This window comes from Apis dorsata, unplaced genomic scaffold (genome assembly GCF_000469605.1).
Source record: "Apis dorsata unplaced genomic scaffold, Apis dorsata 1.3 scaffold_964, whole genome shotgun sequence".
In the NCBI taxonomy this organism is placed as follows: Eukaryota; Metazoa; Arthropoda; class Insecta; order Hymenoptera; family Apidae; genus Apis; species Apis dorsata.
In genome coordinates, this window is record NW_006264071.1 from 217176 (window position 1) to 235869 (window position 18694).

At 36.6% G+C, this 18694-nt stretch overlaps 4 protein-coding genes across 5 annotated transcripts in view; 1 reads left to right on the forward strand and 3 right to left on the reverse strand.

The window, feature by feature from the left end:
- The window catches only part of LOC102672363 (testis-specific serine/threonine-protein kinase 1), a 2427-nt gene extending 1950 nt beyond the window's left edge, over positions 1-477 (reverse strand). Inside the window, exons 1-2 of one of the 2 annotated variants that reach the window (XM_031514296.1) lie at positions 337-477; positions 139-251 (exon numbers count right to left, since the gene is read on the reverse strand). In XM_031514296.1, coding sequence (XP_031370156.1) covers positions 139-222 — 84 coding nt within the window. In that variant the 5' untranslated portion in view covers positions 223-251; positions 337-477. Of the gene's footprint in view, positions 1-138; positions 252-336 lie in introns of those variants that run through there. The other variant, XM_031514297.1, reaches the window with a different exon arrangement.
- Positions 478-850: 373 nt separating this feature from the next.
- On the reverse strand, positions 851-1531 carry LOC102673351 (40S ribosomal protein S25). Its single transcript, XM_006623880.2, has 2 exons — positions 1411-1531; positions 851-1172 (listed from the first exon to the last, which is right to left on the reverse strand). Exons 1-2 carry the CDS (start codon positions 1510-1512, stop codon positions 909-911), a joined length of 366 nt encoding a protein of 121 aa, XP_006623943.1. The 5' UTR covers positions 1513-1531; the 3' UTR covers positions 851-908.
- A 762-nt stretch (positions 1532-2293) lies between these two features.
- On the forward strand, positions 2294-5612 carry LOC102672865 (zinc transporter 7). Its single transcript, XM_006623877.2, has 2 exons — positions 2294-2480; positions 2926-5612. Exon 2 carries the CDS (start codon positions 2959-2961, stop codon positions 4021-4023), a length of 1065 nt encoding a protein of 354 aa, XP_006623940.1. The 5' UTR covers positions 2294-2480; positions 2926-2958; the 3' UTR covers positions 4024-5612.
- A 609-nt stretch (positions 5613-6221) lies between these two features.
- LOC102673486 overlaps positions 6222-18694 on the reverse strand; it is an 88558-nt gene continuing 76085 nt past the window's right edge. The window contains exons 10-12 of the mRNA XM_006623881.2: positions 18257-18569; positions 8932-9141; positions 6222-8173 (exon numbers count right to left, since the gene is read on the reverse strand). Of these exons, the coding sequence (XP_006623944.2) occupies positions 7535-8173; positions 8932-9141; positions 18257-18569 (1162 nt within the window). The 3' untranslated portion in view covers positions 6222-7534. The remainder of the gene's footprint in view (positions 8174-8931; positions 9142-18256; positions 18570-18694) is intronic.

Sequence of the window (18694 nt, forward strand, 5' to 3'; positions counted from 1 at the left end):
GAGAGTAATTGAGAAAGAATCTACAGTTTAAAAAGAAACAAACGACGCAATATTGTAGAAGGAATGTAAGAAGCAGGTAGAGGGGAAATGAAAGAGGTTAACGAACAGGTAGGGAGTACAGGGTTGGAGGTAAATAACCTGTCCGATTTTTTTGCCAATAAGATAGCCCCGCTGCTCAAGAGCGTTCACCTCCGAATTTCGGGGGCTGAGTTGCGTGGCCATGCCAGTGGATCTTCATTGGACTTCGGATCCTGATAACAGATAACTGATTCTTTTTTCTTTCTTCTTCTTTGCACACCTTTCTTCTTCTTCCGTTCCTTTACACCTAAAACTTACTTCTTTTTTATTCTATATCGCTGACAAGTTTTCCCCCTTTGAAACGTCTACCCGCACCTTCCTTGAACGTGATTTGATCAATTTTGTTGTTAGAGATCTGCAATTCGCGCTCCGCAAGGAGCCGAAGGACGCCTCGCTGAATATCACGTCGATGAACCCGAGTCGGGGAACCGTTCTGTCATTTCAAATGGCTGCGTGCACTAGAATTTTGAGCGACACCAGCTTGTACCTGGTACGGAACGGGGCAGAGGAAAAGATCCGTGTCTCATTCGAACACAGCCATTATATTTAAAAACAACAAACGATCGATTCGCGAGTGCGATTTCGCCATACTTAGATTCGATTTTAAAGCATATTCACGTCGTACATAATACATTTAAAAACACACGGTATATTTTATAAATATATTATATTTTTTTTTCTAATTCGATTAATAGGTTAAGACATGATTAAAAATTAAGATACCTTTCATTTTTGCGATGTGTCATTCATATTTTTGATTTGAAATAAATCAATATTTATATTTATAGATGTTTTTTATTAAATGGTATTATACATTGCGTAAAAATAAATTACGCAGCTGGATCGTCACCCTTAGTAGTACGTGTGTAAATTAACTGTGCATGATGCTGTACAACTTGTTTAATAAGTCCCTTTTGTTGCAATTCAATCAATGCTCTCCTTGCAAGTGATCCACGAATCTTTAACCTTTCACTAACAATGGATGGCGTGATCAATTTATATTGTGGTACTTCCTTCAGCAATTTTTCATATGTGCTTTTATCAAACAATACTTGATTGTTTAACTTGTCACGTACTTTTCCTTTGGACCACTTCTACGATAAAAAAAATAAATAAAAAATGTAAAGTATATCTATTCACGTTTATCTACTTAAATTTATTTATTATATTATATATATATCAGGCTCATTAAATCAGCTTTTTACTTCCATGATTTATCAAGCTTATAAATATTCATCACATAATATTTTATTTTATAAAGTTATAAGTATAAGTTATTATTCTGATAAATAAATATCTATCATAACTATCTGCAATAACTATGATACTAACCTTTTTCTTGGCTTTGCCACCAGATCCTCCTTCTTTTTTCTTTTGTGTTTTTTGTGGTTGTTTTGAAGATCCCTTTGTATCCTTTTTAGGCGGCTGAAACATTAAATGAAATTAGAACAAAAATATTCATAAAAAAATAAATACCACAATCAAATAATATATATTGATCAGGCTCATTAAATCAATATTATACTATCATGAATTTAATCAAGAATGAGTTTTTCATCACAATAATTAATTAAAGAAAATATTAATTCGTAAATAATTATTTTGTCAATAATTTTTCACAATGTCAACAAAACATTGAGACAACAAAAGAAGTTATGATTTTTTAATGAAAACAATATTTTTTATTATATATAATGCATAAAAATTAATATAATTCTATAAAACTAACGAAAACATACTTTAATTGAATGTAATGATATTCAAATAAGATATCTTTTTTGCATACACGTATACACCATGTGGATGAAATTATCGAGAAAGGTTATCTACTTGATATATAAAATTCATATAAAACTTGTAAATTAATTCTTGAAATAATATCACTGCACTACATAGAAAAGTAATTTTTATTACGAAACTTTTAAGATAAATATTATTAAAACATAATTAAAACATTTCTTTCACAAATACTCACCATGATGGCTGTCGACTATGAAAGAAAAGGGAAGTGCGTATATCGCCATTTTGAATATTCGTTACATTCAGCGCTATCTACAATTCACTACATTAATAAATATTATTTCTAAAAGAATCAAAAATTTAAAAAATGACATATTAATAGTTAAATAAATAGTTATTTGACTAAAATTATTTTTTATATTATAAAATTGTTGGAATGAATTCGTATAATGCAATACACGTGTTTCGAATAACCATGAATCAGACTGTCAGTCACTCAGGAGTGGCTGTAGCGTGTGAAGCATGGCGCTACGCTGTGTGTTTTTGAGTCCCGGTTTTTCACATCTTTGACCCGTTTACAAAATGTATTCACGTTAAGAATATCGTTCGGTATAATTTAATCAATCACAAACATTTCTTTATATTTACTTTTATACGAAAAGGTAATTTATTTTTTTTTTGATCATTATTTTTATATAAGGTTAAGATACCTTTCACTTATTGCGACGTGTCATATGTGTTTTTATTCTACGTGTATTAATATTGAACGAATATTGATGAAATAGTTTAATAACGTGACAATTAATCTCAGATTAAAACTGATTTATAATATATATATATACAATAGTTACCGATTAACAGATATTAACAGATAAGTGAGGTTATCGTTAATCAGTTTTATGTTTGTTATATTCTTAACATATTTTTGGTCTTATAATATGAATATTTTTCTTGATATACAAGATTAATATTTAAATGTTTGCATTAATATGTATTTGTATTAATATGCAAATATAAATATAATTAAAATTTTAATTTATAAAAATTGAATTTTAGATAAACATATGAAAAGTTTTAATATAATAAAAAATTACTTTTTATTTTTAGGATAAACTTCATTACTGAAACAACCTTGTGCTTATGAAAATGCTTCCTCTTTCACACAAAGATTCAAGAAACCTTGGCAGTAGAATAAAGGAGAAATTATTAGGATGGAAACGTTTGATATTTTCTGACAAAAATACTAGAAATTTATTTTTATTTCTTTTATTGAATTTATCCTTTGCCTGCATTGAATTAATGTATGGAATATGGACAAACAGCTTGGGTTTAATATCAGATAGTTTCCATATGTTCTTTGATTGTACTGGCTTATTATTTGGTTTGGCTGCATCAGTAATTACAAAGTGGAGAGCAAATGAACGATATTCTTATGGCTATGTCAGAGCAGAAGTTTTAGGAGGATTTGTCAATGCTCTGCTTTTATTCTTTATCGCTCTTTTCATTATGTCTGAAGCTGTGGAAAGAGCCATTGAACCTCCAGAGATTAAACACGAAAGACTTTTGGTTGTGTCCATTATGGGATTAATAGTCAATTTAGTAGGAATGTATGTATTTCGTCATGGACATGGACATAGTCATGGAATGGGACATGGTCATTCCCATTCCCATTCCCATGGAAGTCATACACAATCTCATTTAAATCACAGTCATAGTCATGATCATCATGATATAGAAATTGATCCTTCCTTCAGTGGTACAAATTCTCAGATTATGAAAGGAGTTTTCTTACATATCTTAGCAGATACTCTTGGATCTGTAGGTGTAATTATATCAGCAGTACTGATGCGTCTATTTGGTTGGTTTATAGCTGATCCAATTTGTTCTATGCTGATATCAGTATTGATAGTTTTAAGTGTGCTTTCTTTAATGAAAGATTCATGGGAAATTTTAATGCAAAGACAACCAGCTGCATTGGATCATATTTTACCACAGTGTTATAACAAAGTGACACAATTAGCTGGAGTATATAGTGTGCAAGAACCACATTTCTGGACACTTTGTTCAGATGTGTATGTTGGGTGCTTGAAATTGGAAGTTGCCAGAACAGTAGAGCCTAAATATGTTGTAGCACACACTCAGATGATTTTTCAAGCTGCTGGAGTAAGGCATTTAACTGTTCAATTAGATTATGCACCTATGTGATCTATGAAAACTATGCATGTCATTAAGTGTTCATACAAGTGCTCCAAAACTGTATTTATTTGTGGAGTTTGTCAGAAACAAGCAAGAAATATTGCACTTGTGCAAAATATTTTTGCCATTTTAAAATTGTGCAGATATTTTGTTCTAAGTAATAGTGAATATCACCTTGGGTTGCAGATTATTTAAAAATCTGTTTAAATCTTTTAAAAAAAGTGAAAAGACTTACCAGAACTTATATGACATAGGATCCTATTAAGAGAATAGGTCTTATGATCAAGCTAATGCATTTTTGACTTGTCCATCACCAATAAAAATCATTGATTTCATTTCTTTCTAATCTTATTGTTGTAAATATAGATATTTGTTCATCTATAGTTAATGATATATTTATATATATATATATCATTATTTCATGAAATTATAGTTTATTTTTATTTACAACAACTTTGGTCCTGTACTATGTATTGTACAAAATCTTAAATAATGTTTTATATTATCTACAGAAATCTTTATATTATAATGCATTTTAAAATATTGAAGATACATCAAATTATTACATTTTTTACCTTTATAATTGAAGCCACAATTATAAAAATGTTTTTACCTTACCTTTATTATTGCATTATTTTTTGTATAAAATATCTATTTACAAAAAAAATTCAAACTTCATGGTCAAATTTGTGCAAAACAAAAGAAAATCATCAAATTATATTATAAGCAGTTGTAGACTGCTAGTCATTATTATACAGAAAATGTGAAATATACGTTATATATAAATATAACTTTATAAAGTGTAATATATAAAACAATATTCTTATGTTGAAATTGTGCTTTCCTTAATAAATTGTACTTTTGACGTACTGTCCACATTAAGTGGATTTATCTAATCGATATTAAATAAATAATTAATACGTACAAGATCGTTTTATGGCAATATACATATATTTATATTAACGAATTATCATTATTATTGATGAATATTCTTTAAACAAATTGAATGATGTCAAAATATGCTATAAGAAGTTTTTTAAAATTTTAATAGCAATGGAATTTTCTTATCACTTCATTTAAAGTAGGAAGCGATTGAAATGAAATAAAATGTTTTATAGAGAAAGCATGGTCTAACATATGCACTTAGTGCAAAATGTCAGCCAAAATTTTTCATCGTTTTTTATTAATGCTGTAATACATTGTTCAAGACAAATTACGAAGTTAGAATTAACGCCAGATTTGTAAACATAAATTTTAAGCACGACCAGGACATTCCATTATAGTCAAGGTATATTACTTGTATATTTGAGATTGTGATGATATAGGCCAAAATGTAGATATCGATAGAATGAAATGAAACAATTAGAATATTTAGTGATAATGTAGAGTAATTTTTCTATCGAATTGCTGTACCATCGTACACTGAAATGATCGAATTATTTGCAGTTCTATCCGATGCAATTACTTCTACGAAGAGCGATGTAATTTCCGAGATGAAAGTCAACATTGTTATGTTTTATTAACATGATTGTATAAATAAAAAATTCAGAAGAGTAATCTTCTAAAATGTAAATAATAAAGAAAAGTGCTTATAATAATTTTCGACTTCCACATTCATACAAAGTCCTCTTATAGATAATATCTTCTTATAAAATAGAAAATTTATCAAGATCATGTACATATGTATATATTTTATCGATATGGGAAATCATCTTTACAACAAATTTTCAAACACATATTACATTTATTTGAAGGATATGTATACACATATAAATACATAAATATTTATAATAAAATTACTGAAACTGATTCCAGACGATAAAGCGATCTTGAACGCGTGGACAATGTACTTACGCGCGTATGGTGTCAGCTTCAGTCTCTCACCGCTTGAATTAGTAGTTTAAATGGCCTCACAAAATTTGCAGATCGTATCTTTGATGCCTTCTATCTTTTGCGGTGTCTTATGTACATAGCAAACTATCAAAAATGAAAAATCGTGTGGAACTTTTGTCCCTGCGAGGCTATACCTGCCTATCTAAAGTGGACCGTAAAAGGGAATCAAAAATTACGTTTTCTCACTAATAGTACAAAAAAATCGAACGAACACCGTGGAATTGCTTTTTTGCATAAAGCTGAACAAAAGCTGATCGAACTTACTCGTTGGTTTGTTTCGCGTATGATTAAACGTATTTTTTTTCCTTACTTTCTTTTTAATCATTATTTTCATTTCTTCAAGGTATATGGCAGTATCGTATTTCTGCTTTTTTATTGGCAAAGGGACAGCAGAAAATCACACATTGCGTTTTCATTCGGCGATAGATGGATAGAAATCGTCGTATCGCGCTTATTCTAAAAAATAACAAATTCCTGATATAATATCGATACTCGCGAATAAAATCTACAATTACGATTTGGCAGTTGAGTGTCGCACGTTCTCTTTTACTCGCAAAAAGTAAGTATTTTTTGTTGCTCTTTTATTTCGTTCTTCATTCCTTATTATTATACAATAGCCATTATTTTCTAATTTAATGTGTACAATAGAATTCAAAATTCGAGGACGTCTCTCTTTTACTCTCTGGATACGTATTTTTTTCTTTTCTACCCACTACTATAGAATATAATTTATAAAATTTCTTCAAATTTCCAACAACACGCCATCCGGTAAAGCCATTTCACTCATGGATCGTCGATTGTAATTCAATCGATCGTAACATTTAATAATCATGATCAGAATATACTAGTAATCGTAGGAATAATAATAATAATCAATAATGACAATAATAATAATATATTACTCTGAATCATATTTTACAGTCCATCTAACAACAACGAACGTATCTAGTTGCAACAGCCTCTTTTTTATTATTATTTTTTTTTCTTTTTTTATTTTTTAAATATCTTTCGATAATACGTATGCGTATGTATAATTGGTCTTGCTAAAATTTTTATCTCTTTTATTCTTTCTCGTTGAAAGAATATATATATATATATTTTTTTACCCATCCTTCTGTACGATTTCGACATTTTTCTGCGTATAACGGACCATCGAGAATAATGCTCGAGCTAATAATGCTACGATCTATGGATCTATATCGTTAGGAAAGTGATGACGCGCAGAAAAGGAAATCACAGTAAGACGAAAATCCACAAAGTGTTGGCTTCATTCCCTTCTTCCTCTCCTTCTTCACGCCTTTCTTCCTCGTGTGAGTACTCTTCTTATTCTACATGCCTCTTACGGCTAACACCGTCTATCTCGTATCTTTCTAAAACTACGTTATTCTCATCCTAAAACATTCTCTTAGCCTCTCTCTCTTTCCAAGATCCGTTTCACCGGATCATTTACGGAATCACGTGCAACCAATCATCCCTCTCCCCCACTTCGAACGTTTCCCATCTCTATATTTTCATTCATCTACGGATCAAATTCCAATCGTTATTTTTCTACGGCCATATTCTTCCGTGATCGAACAATTACGAAATTTCCATGTCGTTGACAACCAAGAATTCTCCAACCGAATCTTCACTTCTTTTTACCTTTGCTACTCTTCTGGACCTTGGTGATCTTCAGCCTGCAGTTCGACCCACCGGTGTACACCACTTCCGCCCTTCCACCCTCCTCTATCGCGGCGACCAAAGCTTTCACCGACTTTACGTGCACGTCTTTGGCACTGATCTCCAACGAGGTGCCCGGAAACCGATCTCTAACACATTTTCCGATACTGGAAGCCTGCGATTCCGTGAGATCCACTCCATCCAGACAGAGCCACGTCAAGTACTGTAGATGCGTCAGGATCGTTTGCACGAATACGTGTTCCATTTGCACCTTCTTCGCGCTGTCGGTCACGATCAATCCATTCGCCTTTAAGAAGCTCAGGTTGCACAGCTTCAGATACTTGGCTATCTGCCTCATCGTCTTCTCGCTGTCCTCCAACGTGATCCGCCAAAAGTTAATCCTCAGGGACTGTAGATTCTTGAAGTGAGAGGAGAAGCAGGCGAAGAACTGTTGGAGGATTTTGTCATCGATGAACAGCAATGATCCGCTACTGCCCCCTATGGTCGATTTGTCCAACGAGAGATCGAGCTCGCTGAGGGCTGTGAAACCGGCGAGGAATGGCAAAAGAAGCGGCCCTCGAAGCGCCAAACGATCGTTCACTGTCACCTGAAATCAGAGATAATTATGCATCACCTTCTGTTTCTATCTTTCTATTTCTCTTTCAGAAAAAAAGTATCGAGTAACGAAGACCTAAGAAACGAGAATTTCGCGGGGATCGAATTCGATCGTCATAGAAATAGGAATAGGCGAGCAGAAAATTCATCTAGGATCCGCCTTAAGGAAGTGCGTTGTTTACCAAGGTTTTACGTAACGAATCGAAGAGCGTTAATATCGATAGTCGGATTTCTACTTCGTAACCGAGCACTCGAGACCGGTTTCCTCAACAGGACGAATAATCTATCTACGTGGTTTGGACGGCCGCTGGTCGCAAACCGCAAACGAATCATCGTCGGCCTCGAATTACGAATCGACCGATTCGAGGGCTGGAGTGAAGTGTCTCGAATGTGCGCATCGAATCCTTCGGGAACTCGATACGTCGACACGACTTCTCGTTGAACGTGACGCATCGTTACCTCGCATCGTTCCACTAGGTATACGAATATTTATCGGTGAGATCCTCGAACGATCCCCTTTGAGAATGGAATTGGAATAGTCGCTTACGAAATGTCTTAGGTAGGTTGAACATTTCGATATTACGGTCCAATTAGCCTCTCTATTCACGGCACAAAGGGAGCCACTTGATTTTGACTCTCGTCAAACATGGTCGCTGATCTGATTCGTCGTGATGGTCAAAAACTCGGCTCAGAGAGAAAGTCGGCTAGGATGAAACTGGGCTAGGATACTTTTCATCCGGGATTACTTACTTGAAAACCGGCCAGCCTGAGAAATACAATGGCGGGACAGGCGGGAGGAGGCGCAGCTCTGAGCAACTCCGCTCCTGCATCGTCCCTACGACCTAATCTCGCCAAAGGACCCTCGTGGACGGCCAGATGTAGCCGGGCGTTGCACAGGCTCAACTCGCGGACGCTCGTGTATCTGAGCAGCTCGGAAAACACCGCCAGACTGTCCGATTCCTGCAACATTCGTGGTATTTTTCTTCTTTTTTATGTTTATTTTGATTAAAATTTGGAGAAATTCAATATATTTGATAGTTAATATTTATGCATTTATAGAAAATTTGAATATACAGAGAATACATGTGCAAAAAAGATACAAAAATCCAGGATAGTTACTTAAATTCTATTTTCTTTAATTGATATTCATAAAAATACAGTTATATAGAAGGAATATCGTTTCTTAAGAAATAATTTCTTGACAAAAGTTTAGAAGATATTTAATATAATATAGATAATATAGAAGGCTTAGAAATGACATTTTTTGAAAACAACTTATAATTCAAAAATCTCTTTATTCAAATTTCCAATTGATGAATCAATTTGAAAACTTAAGCAATAAAGAGTTAAAGTTTCTTGAAGAATTAAATCATTAAAATATCTTAATTAATTTTCCACATAAAATAAACAACGACTTCCAAATGAATTTTAAATAATTTCGTCAATACCATATAAATTAAATGACGTCGTAAAATAAATTTACACGCCTATACTTAAAATTTCAAAAATCTAGATAAAATTTGTTAATACGTTATTAATTAATTTATCGCATTATCGGATTGATCCAACAAATTAACCCTATTTAATTATCCAGAGAATATCTAAGTCAGGTCTCGAAGATCCTTTGATCGCTTCGCCCTCCATTATTAATGCGCGTTTCCCGCGCTAAGCGAAGAAAGTGATTCTCCCTAGCGTCGCGACGTCGAAATCTCTCGCGGTATTACATTATCCCTGCAATGAGACGGGAACAAAGCGACGTGTGCGACGTGGAACAATGGATGGTGGCGAGATTACAGGATCGCGTGCGTCGAAGCTGCATCGATAAAGCCAAAGCTAACAAGGCTACGACTAATCTCGAAATCGAGTTTGCGAATCGAGTTGCGGAGTCGCTTTGCCTCCGTAAACTATTCGTTTGCCTCGAATGGAACGCATAATGCGATCAGTCCACGAAAGTAAGTCCACGAGAGGACCACGAGACCGGAAATGGAAGATGGAAGCCGTAGCAGTAAAATCTCGAGACCGACGATCCTCTCGTTTCCTTTGAAACGCGAACTTTCCTCAGGATCTATCCCATACAACGAAATAGCGTGACCCAATTAGAATCGTCACGGATCCGGATAGTTGAGCGACACGATATCGATTTCTCGTTCGAATCGATCACGAGATTCGCAAGCCTCGTTTTAACTCGCGAGGGCCACGCTCTTCCATCGCGATGGAGACGCGGATGTGCGTAACGGAATCGTGATCACCCCTCTGGGATCTCGCGTGATTCGTGGAAACCGGGCACGAAGGGGCGAGCAACGAGAAAGGCAGTTTTGATGGAAAATTGCGTTCCGAATCAGGAGGGAATCGTGGCCACGATTGAAACAATCGACATTCCACCAGAGATTTGGGGTTACGAGCCGAAGTTCGTAACGTTTGTAGATAGAGCTAAAACGGGGTATCGATCAGGAGGAATATTTTATGAAGGTTGAGCTTCAAATACTCGCATATTCGACTCGTCGTTTAAAAATATTTACTCGATAATCGGCGCAACAAGTAGCCGCGCGTTATTTTAATCGGTCTCTTCTATTTTGTCGCTTTTCGACCGAAATTAATTCTTTCGGCCGCAAAAAAAGGTGTCATTGTCTTTTTACCACGAAACGTATTACGAGGACGCTTTTTCTCTCTCTTTCTCTCTGTCTCGCAGCTAATCCTTTCGCCATCTTGCGAGGTCTTTTTTCGTCAGCCAGGTGGTCGGTTTATAGGATTCGAGGTTTTGCGAGGATCGAGGCCGTTGGAGGTGCCAGGGGAGGTGCGAATTTGAATTTTTTCGGGAGAATTTTTTACCTCGCGCCCGATTCCAGAGGCATTCAGCCCTTTTTTCCGCATGAAATAATTTCAACGACGAGGATCGTGTGATTTACGAAGGCAGTTTTCGTGGCCCGGCTTGAATAACGCTGAGAAAATTGGCCAAAATTACGGACGGCGTGGACCAACCAAATGCCGGAGGAATGCACGATTACGATCCTCGCTTCCCGGCGAATGTAATGAACCTTCCTTTATTTTTTATCGACGCGACAAAGAATTTTTCTCAACTATCTGCAAACGAAGCACAAAGAAATCTCTCAAGAATGAAACAATCGACGACGAATTAACATATTTTTACACACGACATTTACCTCTTTCTTATAGTTTCTTGTCTATTAACTTTGCAAAGGTTATCCACAAAATTCAGAGCAAATGTTTCGAAACTTCCCGACGACGAAGTTAATTATTCCGCGCAAGAACAAATCACCTCCCGTTTTCCGCCCGTCTCTGCGATGTTATTAATGATTAACATAGAGCCGGTTCTCATACACGAGAAATTGTAACAAACTATCTCGTTTCCACGATTTCAACTTCTGTCCGGAGAATCGGGGCGAAAACATTGGAGAGTTGGAGAGAGGGAGGGATACATGGGCGACATCGTTTATTGCGGAGAGAACGATGGCCGACAACCGCGTCGTGTTTGAAAATTGTTTTTCGCCCAGGGGATCGTTGATACTGTGCTCCATGCTACGTGAAACGGTCAGGTCGATGAAAAATACCGGAGTGGCCTTATAAATTCAATGAATCGGCAGCCGTGGCACGATTCTTTTTAAATGGAAATCATCCCGGATCGTGACAGGCCGAACAATAATGTCGCACAGTCGGGGCACAAGTGGAGTGAGGGAAGAGGGAGGGTGAATGGAGAGAGAGAGAAAGAGAGAGAGAGAGAAGTGGATCGCTCGAGAGAGTGGAACTCGAACGAGCTGCATTGTTTATAATCATTCTCGTGCGTTAAATTAAATCTGGCCGGGGCTCGTCCCGGCTTCATTGTTTTCCACGCGTGATGTCGTCGTGTCATCGGTAGGATTTTACGGTTGCACAATTTATCCTGGATTATTCTGTTGGAATTCTAGTTCTACTCGAGATGTGCGCCTTTCCAGGGAAGAAGCAATTATTACGAATTTGAGAGTGAAAGAGTATCAAGAATAAAATTCTTGATCAACGGAGAATAACTTTTATTCTCAAACGTAGCCAAAAAGTTTTCAGAGTTATTTTCAAATGAACATTGTGTTGCGAGAGTAATGCAGTTCTTCATTCAAGAGAGAGCAAATTTACTTTTAAACTACATTTCTTTTCTTCTTTTTTTTTTTTACTTTACCGTATTCACACCTTTATAAAACGTAGACATTGAATTATATAAGCTCCTTTTTTTGTTACCTTTAATTTCGTCAAGATGAACTCGAGTTTCGCGAACTTTTAATTTTCCTCTCGCATTTTCTTTGATCGCGGTTCAATCGAGCTGCTGTACTCGATAATAGCGCGGGTTAAGACCGAAGAAAAAGAAGGCGGTATTGTCGCGACGATTGATCCTCGGCCACGTTCCTCCAGAGATAATTTCCTTGTTATCGAGGAAATCACCAGGTTGTTTTGAATAAACGTTTCATAGCAATTGGTTTGCATAATGGAAGCGACGATATTTCCATGGAAATTTCTCAACGAGGCCCGTAGACGATGGTCAGGATCGTGGAAAAGGATGTTCGGGGTCGCTGGAACATCGGGGATGCCGTGTAATTTATCGCGAGCAATATTACCGGCGACGTTGAGCGGGTTGGAAAACCTCGGGACCATCTAGCCATCGGTGTTTTATGGCTACCGAGAATCCCATATTTCGGCTTCCACTCTTTGCTCTCGAGAATTTATGTTCGTATCGACGATTATTCCATGGATCGAATGACATGGAATGAATGAAATAAATTTTCGAAATAATTACGATCGAATAATTATTGAACGAAATAATTATTAAACGGCGGATATTTATGAAAAATGTTACATTTCCGAGATAAAACACTGTACTCTGTTGTCAATTTTCGTGTCTCTTTCTCTCTCTCTCTCTAATTCTTTTTAATAAGAATTTAAATTTGCATGAACATCCGCAGTGTATGATTCGATTACAAAGTTTTTTAATTAATTCATCGAATTTCAGATAGTTTGCAAATTATCCAGCCTCGTTTGTATCACACGCGGATAATGAACAGGGAAGTGGACGAAGAAGTGTTTCCATGTAATGGCCGGGTCGTTCCGCTCGGTGGGCGATGATCGATTCGTCCACTTAATGCGCCATTTCTCCTGTATTCTATTTCCCGGGGAAATTGGTTACGGAACAATGTAGCTGCTATCGGTGATGCAGCGACGCCTAAAGGGCTGCCAACTCTTGCAGATTTAAGTAAATTGAATCATACGGAGCGAGCGAGTGGCGGAATTTTTAATAAATAGAGAATCCTTTTGGTCCATTTGCAAATATGCATATATAATCAGTCGTAAAAATATGTATAGAATTCTCTCTGTTTTTAATGACGTAATTTATTAGTTGAATTCATGAATAGCGAAATTCAGAGCATACAGAGACTATATATACATACTTTAGATATTATTAGCTTTATTTTATCTGAATTCTGCCTTTGAATAAATCAAACGTGCGATTTCGTTGATTTCGTAAATTGTTCCGAGTTCTGAGAGAAAAAAAAATTTCTCGAAGAGATTAATTAGCTTAATTGATTTCGATATCTTACTAAAATTGTTGGAGTATCCCAATTCGTTTCGTCCATCCCACGCAGCCATTAGCGGTGCTTTCGACAAGAGATGGATTCGAATAAATTGACTGCATCGTTCTCGAGACACATTCTGAATAACGAAGCACCCAGTGAGAACATAAATCTCTCAGGGAATGACGCGTTGGACGTGTTTTTGATGAGGACGGATGAACTGTGATCCGTCTTATGGAAGAAATTTTCATTTACTTCCATTTCGTTTTCTTTCTATTCATGCCGGCTCTATTTTACGTTAGATACATAATTTCATCATGGTGAAACGATAAAGAATAAAATTCAAATCATACCGAGTGAAAAATTTCACTCGAAAGGAAAAACAGGAAATAAGGATAAGCTAAAGAAATAATTTTTCCTTTTCTTTCGAAATGTACTTATTTTACGAGTACCATGCCGCGACACGTAGACGTACTTCCGGCGATATTATTTTACGACTGATCATACGGCATTTGAAATATCCTATTTTTCTTCTTCTCATTTGCCCGGTTCGATTCTCCTTCCCAGCGAGAAAGAGGATACGAGACGGTTGTTTTCTTTCTCTTCGTTCTTCTGGTTTTATTACTCCGACTTCTGGTACGTTTGCGACAAGTGGAATGGCGTTTTATACGAAGAAAAGGAACAAAAGAACTCGTTGGTTCGCGAATCGGCAGTGGAAACAAGCTTTAATGTTCAGTCAGTAGAAAAGGAGCGAGCCTTGGTAGACGCCGATCGAATAATTTCTACAAAGGAAATTTTTACGGTATATTAATTCTTTCTTCTCGTTTCACCAGATATCTAGAGACCAACGCGCCAACTTTATTTTCAACTAAAACCAAAACGTTAAGGATCCAATTAAAGTGGAAAAGTTAATATTGTGAAAATTAATGGATCGGTTCGATTTAAGTTTGGTCAGATTGTTAACAATTTGGCTTTTCGAAAAACAAATATTATCCTCTATTACGATGATTAAAATATACGTTTTTGAATCTGCATTAAAAATGAAACATATAACGCATAATTTTTTTGTTTGTCAGATCAATATTTTTTTATTTTTAACTATTATATATATATTAAACTAAGTGAAAGTGAGTGTATCACGTTCAAACCGAGTTTCTACTTAAACATCTCTCTCGGCAGAAACAACGAGATCATGTTTGAGGGAAATGCGATAAAATAGGTCATCCTGTATTATTCATGAAGACGTTACTGACGACCGAAGTGGCTTGATACGGTAACTGCTCGCTAATTAGGGAAACATGGTGCGCCCACAACTATCTACGATGAGCTTGTAAGCTATTTCCTGTACGTTCGCATTAATTAACAAAGTTGGGAGTCGAAGCAAAGGTAAACAGGATCCGCTGTAAATCGACGACGTAACATTCCTATATTCCTATAGGCAAGATAAAACGTTGATATAATGCGTGATGATTCTCCACGTCGATAAAGCAGTTTTGAGATCGAAGTTTCTATATTGACTCCTTTAGTAATTACCGACCGGTCTCGTAACAAAATCTCGAAGTCACTCTCGTTCTCTATCTCCTCCGTTTTCCACGGTGTTGGCATGGTGTTGGTCGACGTCACGGATAATTAATTACCCACTTTTAGCTTAATCCAAGAGTGCACCTGGTGGGATTATACCGCGGTCGTGTTCTCTTTCTCCTTTGTCGCTTTTCGACCGCCTTTCCGTGGCCACGACTCGTACTTCACTGAAGACAATGGCTCGTCGCCAACAATGGCTTACGGAGAGATAGAGAAAGGGAAGAAGGTTAAGAGGTTCAATGGAAGAGGTTAGGAAGATATATTTATATCGTGTGCTCGAAAGATATATACGCGACCGATACCACTGATTAGGTGCGACTACGTGCATCAAGTGTTTCGTGAACTAGGAAGCGGAACGAGCAGAGAGGTTAGTTTCGTTTTCTAATTGACGATCGACTTTAATTACCTTTGTCATTGGCTCCGTTTTAAACAAACGATCGATTTCGTTTTCGTGAAAACATCGTAAAAGGAATAATTGCTATTGAAGATACTTGTTGCCTTTGACTGGATTTTTACGAGGACTGCTTCAGAAATATACCTCTTTGATTTTAGTAAAAATTTCGCATATTGATTTACGTATACAATGAGTCAAAACTTTATTTATAGACGATCAAAAATTGGAAATTATAATTAATATTATATACAAATCATAATTAAAGTTATAAAGTTAATTTGTATATAATAATATTAACATTTGTCTATACAATTTTCCCAAACTTTATACGTATTTTATTTATAATTGACCGATCATTTACGATTGAAATTTCAGCTACAATTACTTATATATATATATCCTTGCCATCAATTTTCCAAATTTCATCAAAATAGGATCAAAATCACAGTTCTGAAGCAGCCCTCGTTAGTCAAACCTTTCAGAGGTGTTTCATCGATGTGGCACTCGTTGTCGAACGATTCAGAGGCGGAGAAGAACGGGGCAATGGGCAATGAAATTGCAGTAATCGAGGTAGAATTGCGTCGCGTCCCCAGTGGGCCGTGACGTTAATCAAAGCGCGGTGTGAAAATAATGCGCATCAGGGACACCTGTCGCCCCGGTAGCCGCTCGTTTCGAAATCTCGGCGTCATAAATCTGATTAGGCGGCGCGTTTAGGGAGAGCCGGCCCGTGTAATCGTTCGTGGAACGTTCAATTTCGTCCGCGTTTCCGCTGGTTTGCGAGGGAAATCGTTTCGTTCGACGGTGGTCTGGATTTCGACGAAAATTCGGGCGTGAAAATGGGGTGAATTTCCTGTTTGCGGAACACGCGACGCTTCTCGTGCCCGTTTCCGCTTTTGGATCCTTTGTACAGGGCAGGTGCACGATTGGAACGAGGCAGAAAACTCGATGGAATTTCCAGAAGCCCTCCCCGATTTATCTTGCGGTGTTGTTAAAAATTCCAAAAGGAGAATAAGAGATACCGGCGCAAATGCCGGTGACTTCGGTCCCACGGTTGCGGAAACCGCAGCTTTTTCGATTGATTCTTTTTACGAGCCACCAAGTTACTCTTGGATTTCTTCGTCGGTTTCTTTTTATGGATCCTGGACCGTAACTCTGTTCTGAAACCTCGAAAATGTAACCGAAGAAGCATATATACGAATATTCGTTTAACGTTGAACGTTGTATCGATCGTTTGATCATTTTTAATTTGTTTCTTCGAAAACAAAATAAAATGGATGGAGGGAAAAGCGCGTGGAAAAATGAAGAAAGGCCGAGTCTTTTGAGAAAATGGAATCCCTTTCGTGAAATTTGACTCGATAACATTCGTGGCGATAAAAACGAAATGTTAAAAATTTTGTATTCAGAAGGGAATCTCACGAGTTCGTATTCCCAAGACTTCAATATTCGCAGAGCGAATATTCTCATCAAGGTGAAAATTTCACGATCTCGAATTCACCTTCAGTCGCCTACACCTTTTTATTAACAGATTTTCACATTTCACGAACGAAAAGGGATAAACCGTTGAAATTATACCGATTCGATTTACTTGGAAAATCGGTTCTCGTTTACGGGAAACGTTCGTTTCGATATAAAGTTTGATCGACGCATGAAATCGAATTTCACGTACATTTTCTACCTTCCAGTTTAAAATGGTAAACGATTTTTCGGCGTTCCTCCGTTATCAAATCGGTGATCGGCGGAATAAAAGAATGTTTGGCGGCGTGTTCGTGGCTGGTATTTCAAATTGAAGAAGGTTTCACCAATGTCGCGCACGCTCCGAGCTTATACTAACTTTTCAGACATTGTTATCGAGACAACTAGTTTGGATTCTGCTCTCTCTCTCTCTGTTTCGTGGGAATTGTTATGCAACTTTGCGTTGCATAGCTTCCAGCTGCTGAGAGGAATATTACCAGGGAGCACTCTCGGAATTGCAAGCCAGCGGGAAACGGGAAAGCTCCAACGATTCTTGCTCGCCGCCCAACCCTTTATTTTTTCTCTCTTGGACTTTTACGGCTTTGCATAGCGTTCATTGCTCGAAAAATACAAATCAGTTCCTTCTGTTTTTAGATAAAATTATCGCTGTAAAAATTGTTACATGATAATAACCTTCGTCACATAGAATTCGCTCATTTGATCATCAAAGTTAAATAAGCTATGTCGAATAAAAATAAAAATTTATTAGAAATTTCTATTTCTATTCTATAAATAGACTAATTAAATAGATTAATACTAACATTGATAAAAATGAAGAGACCAATTTGCGAATTTATTTCTTTTTTCTGGAAAGACAAATAAATTGAAATATTCTTTTTTTGAATATGCTCGTATAAAGATCAAGAAAGTATAAAGAAATTTGTCAATGATTCTTAATTTTTGTCAATGAATATACATGTGAAGCATCGTCTCCTTTTTGCAAAATGTGTATCATATGCTGATCATTTGATAATGATTATAATAATCAATTGAACGACAAATATCAATGATAATAAAAATCGAATTAAGCACTCACCTCTATTCTAAAGGTCCATCCCTCCAGGCTGAGCAGCTTGAGGGTAGTATTTCTGGCGAGAGCGTGACACAGTAATCTGGAAGGGTGGTCGTCGAGGGCGAGTCTTGGGCTTGCTAGATCCAGAAGTTGAAGACACGGTGCCTCTGTCAGTGCCAGTACTAATGGCATCACATCCGCCGGTCTGGATGCGCCGGCCGCCCTCAGAGCGTCCAAATTGCGCGCCCTTCTGATGGTCTCTCCCAAGCAGCCCGCGTCCAATCCGCCCAGTAAACACTTGGACACGTTCAGGGACCTCAGCTTGCAGTTAGGCTCCCTGGAGCATTGGGCAAATCGTTCTCATATTAGCTCATTGACGTATAATTTGATAAGGCAAAATTGATATTCGAGAGAAGAATTTTGTCGAGGAAGAAGAATTAAATAAAAAAAAAAAAAAAAAAA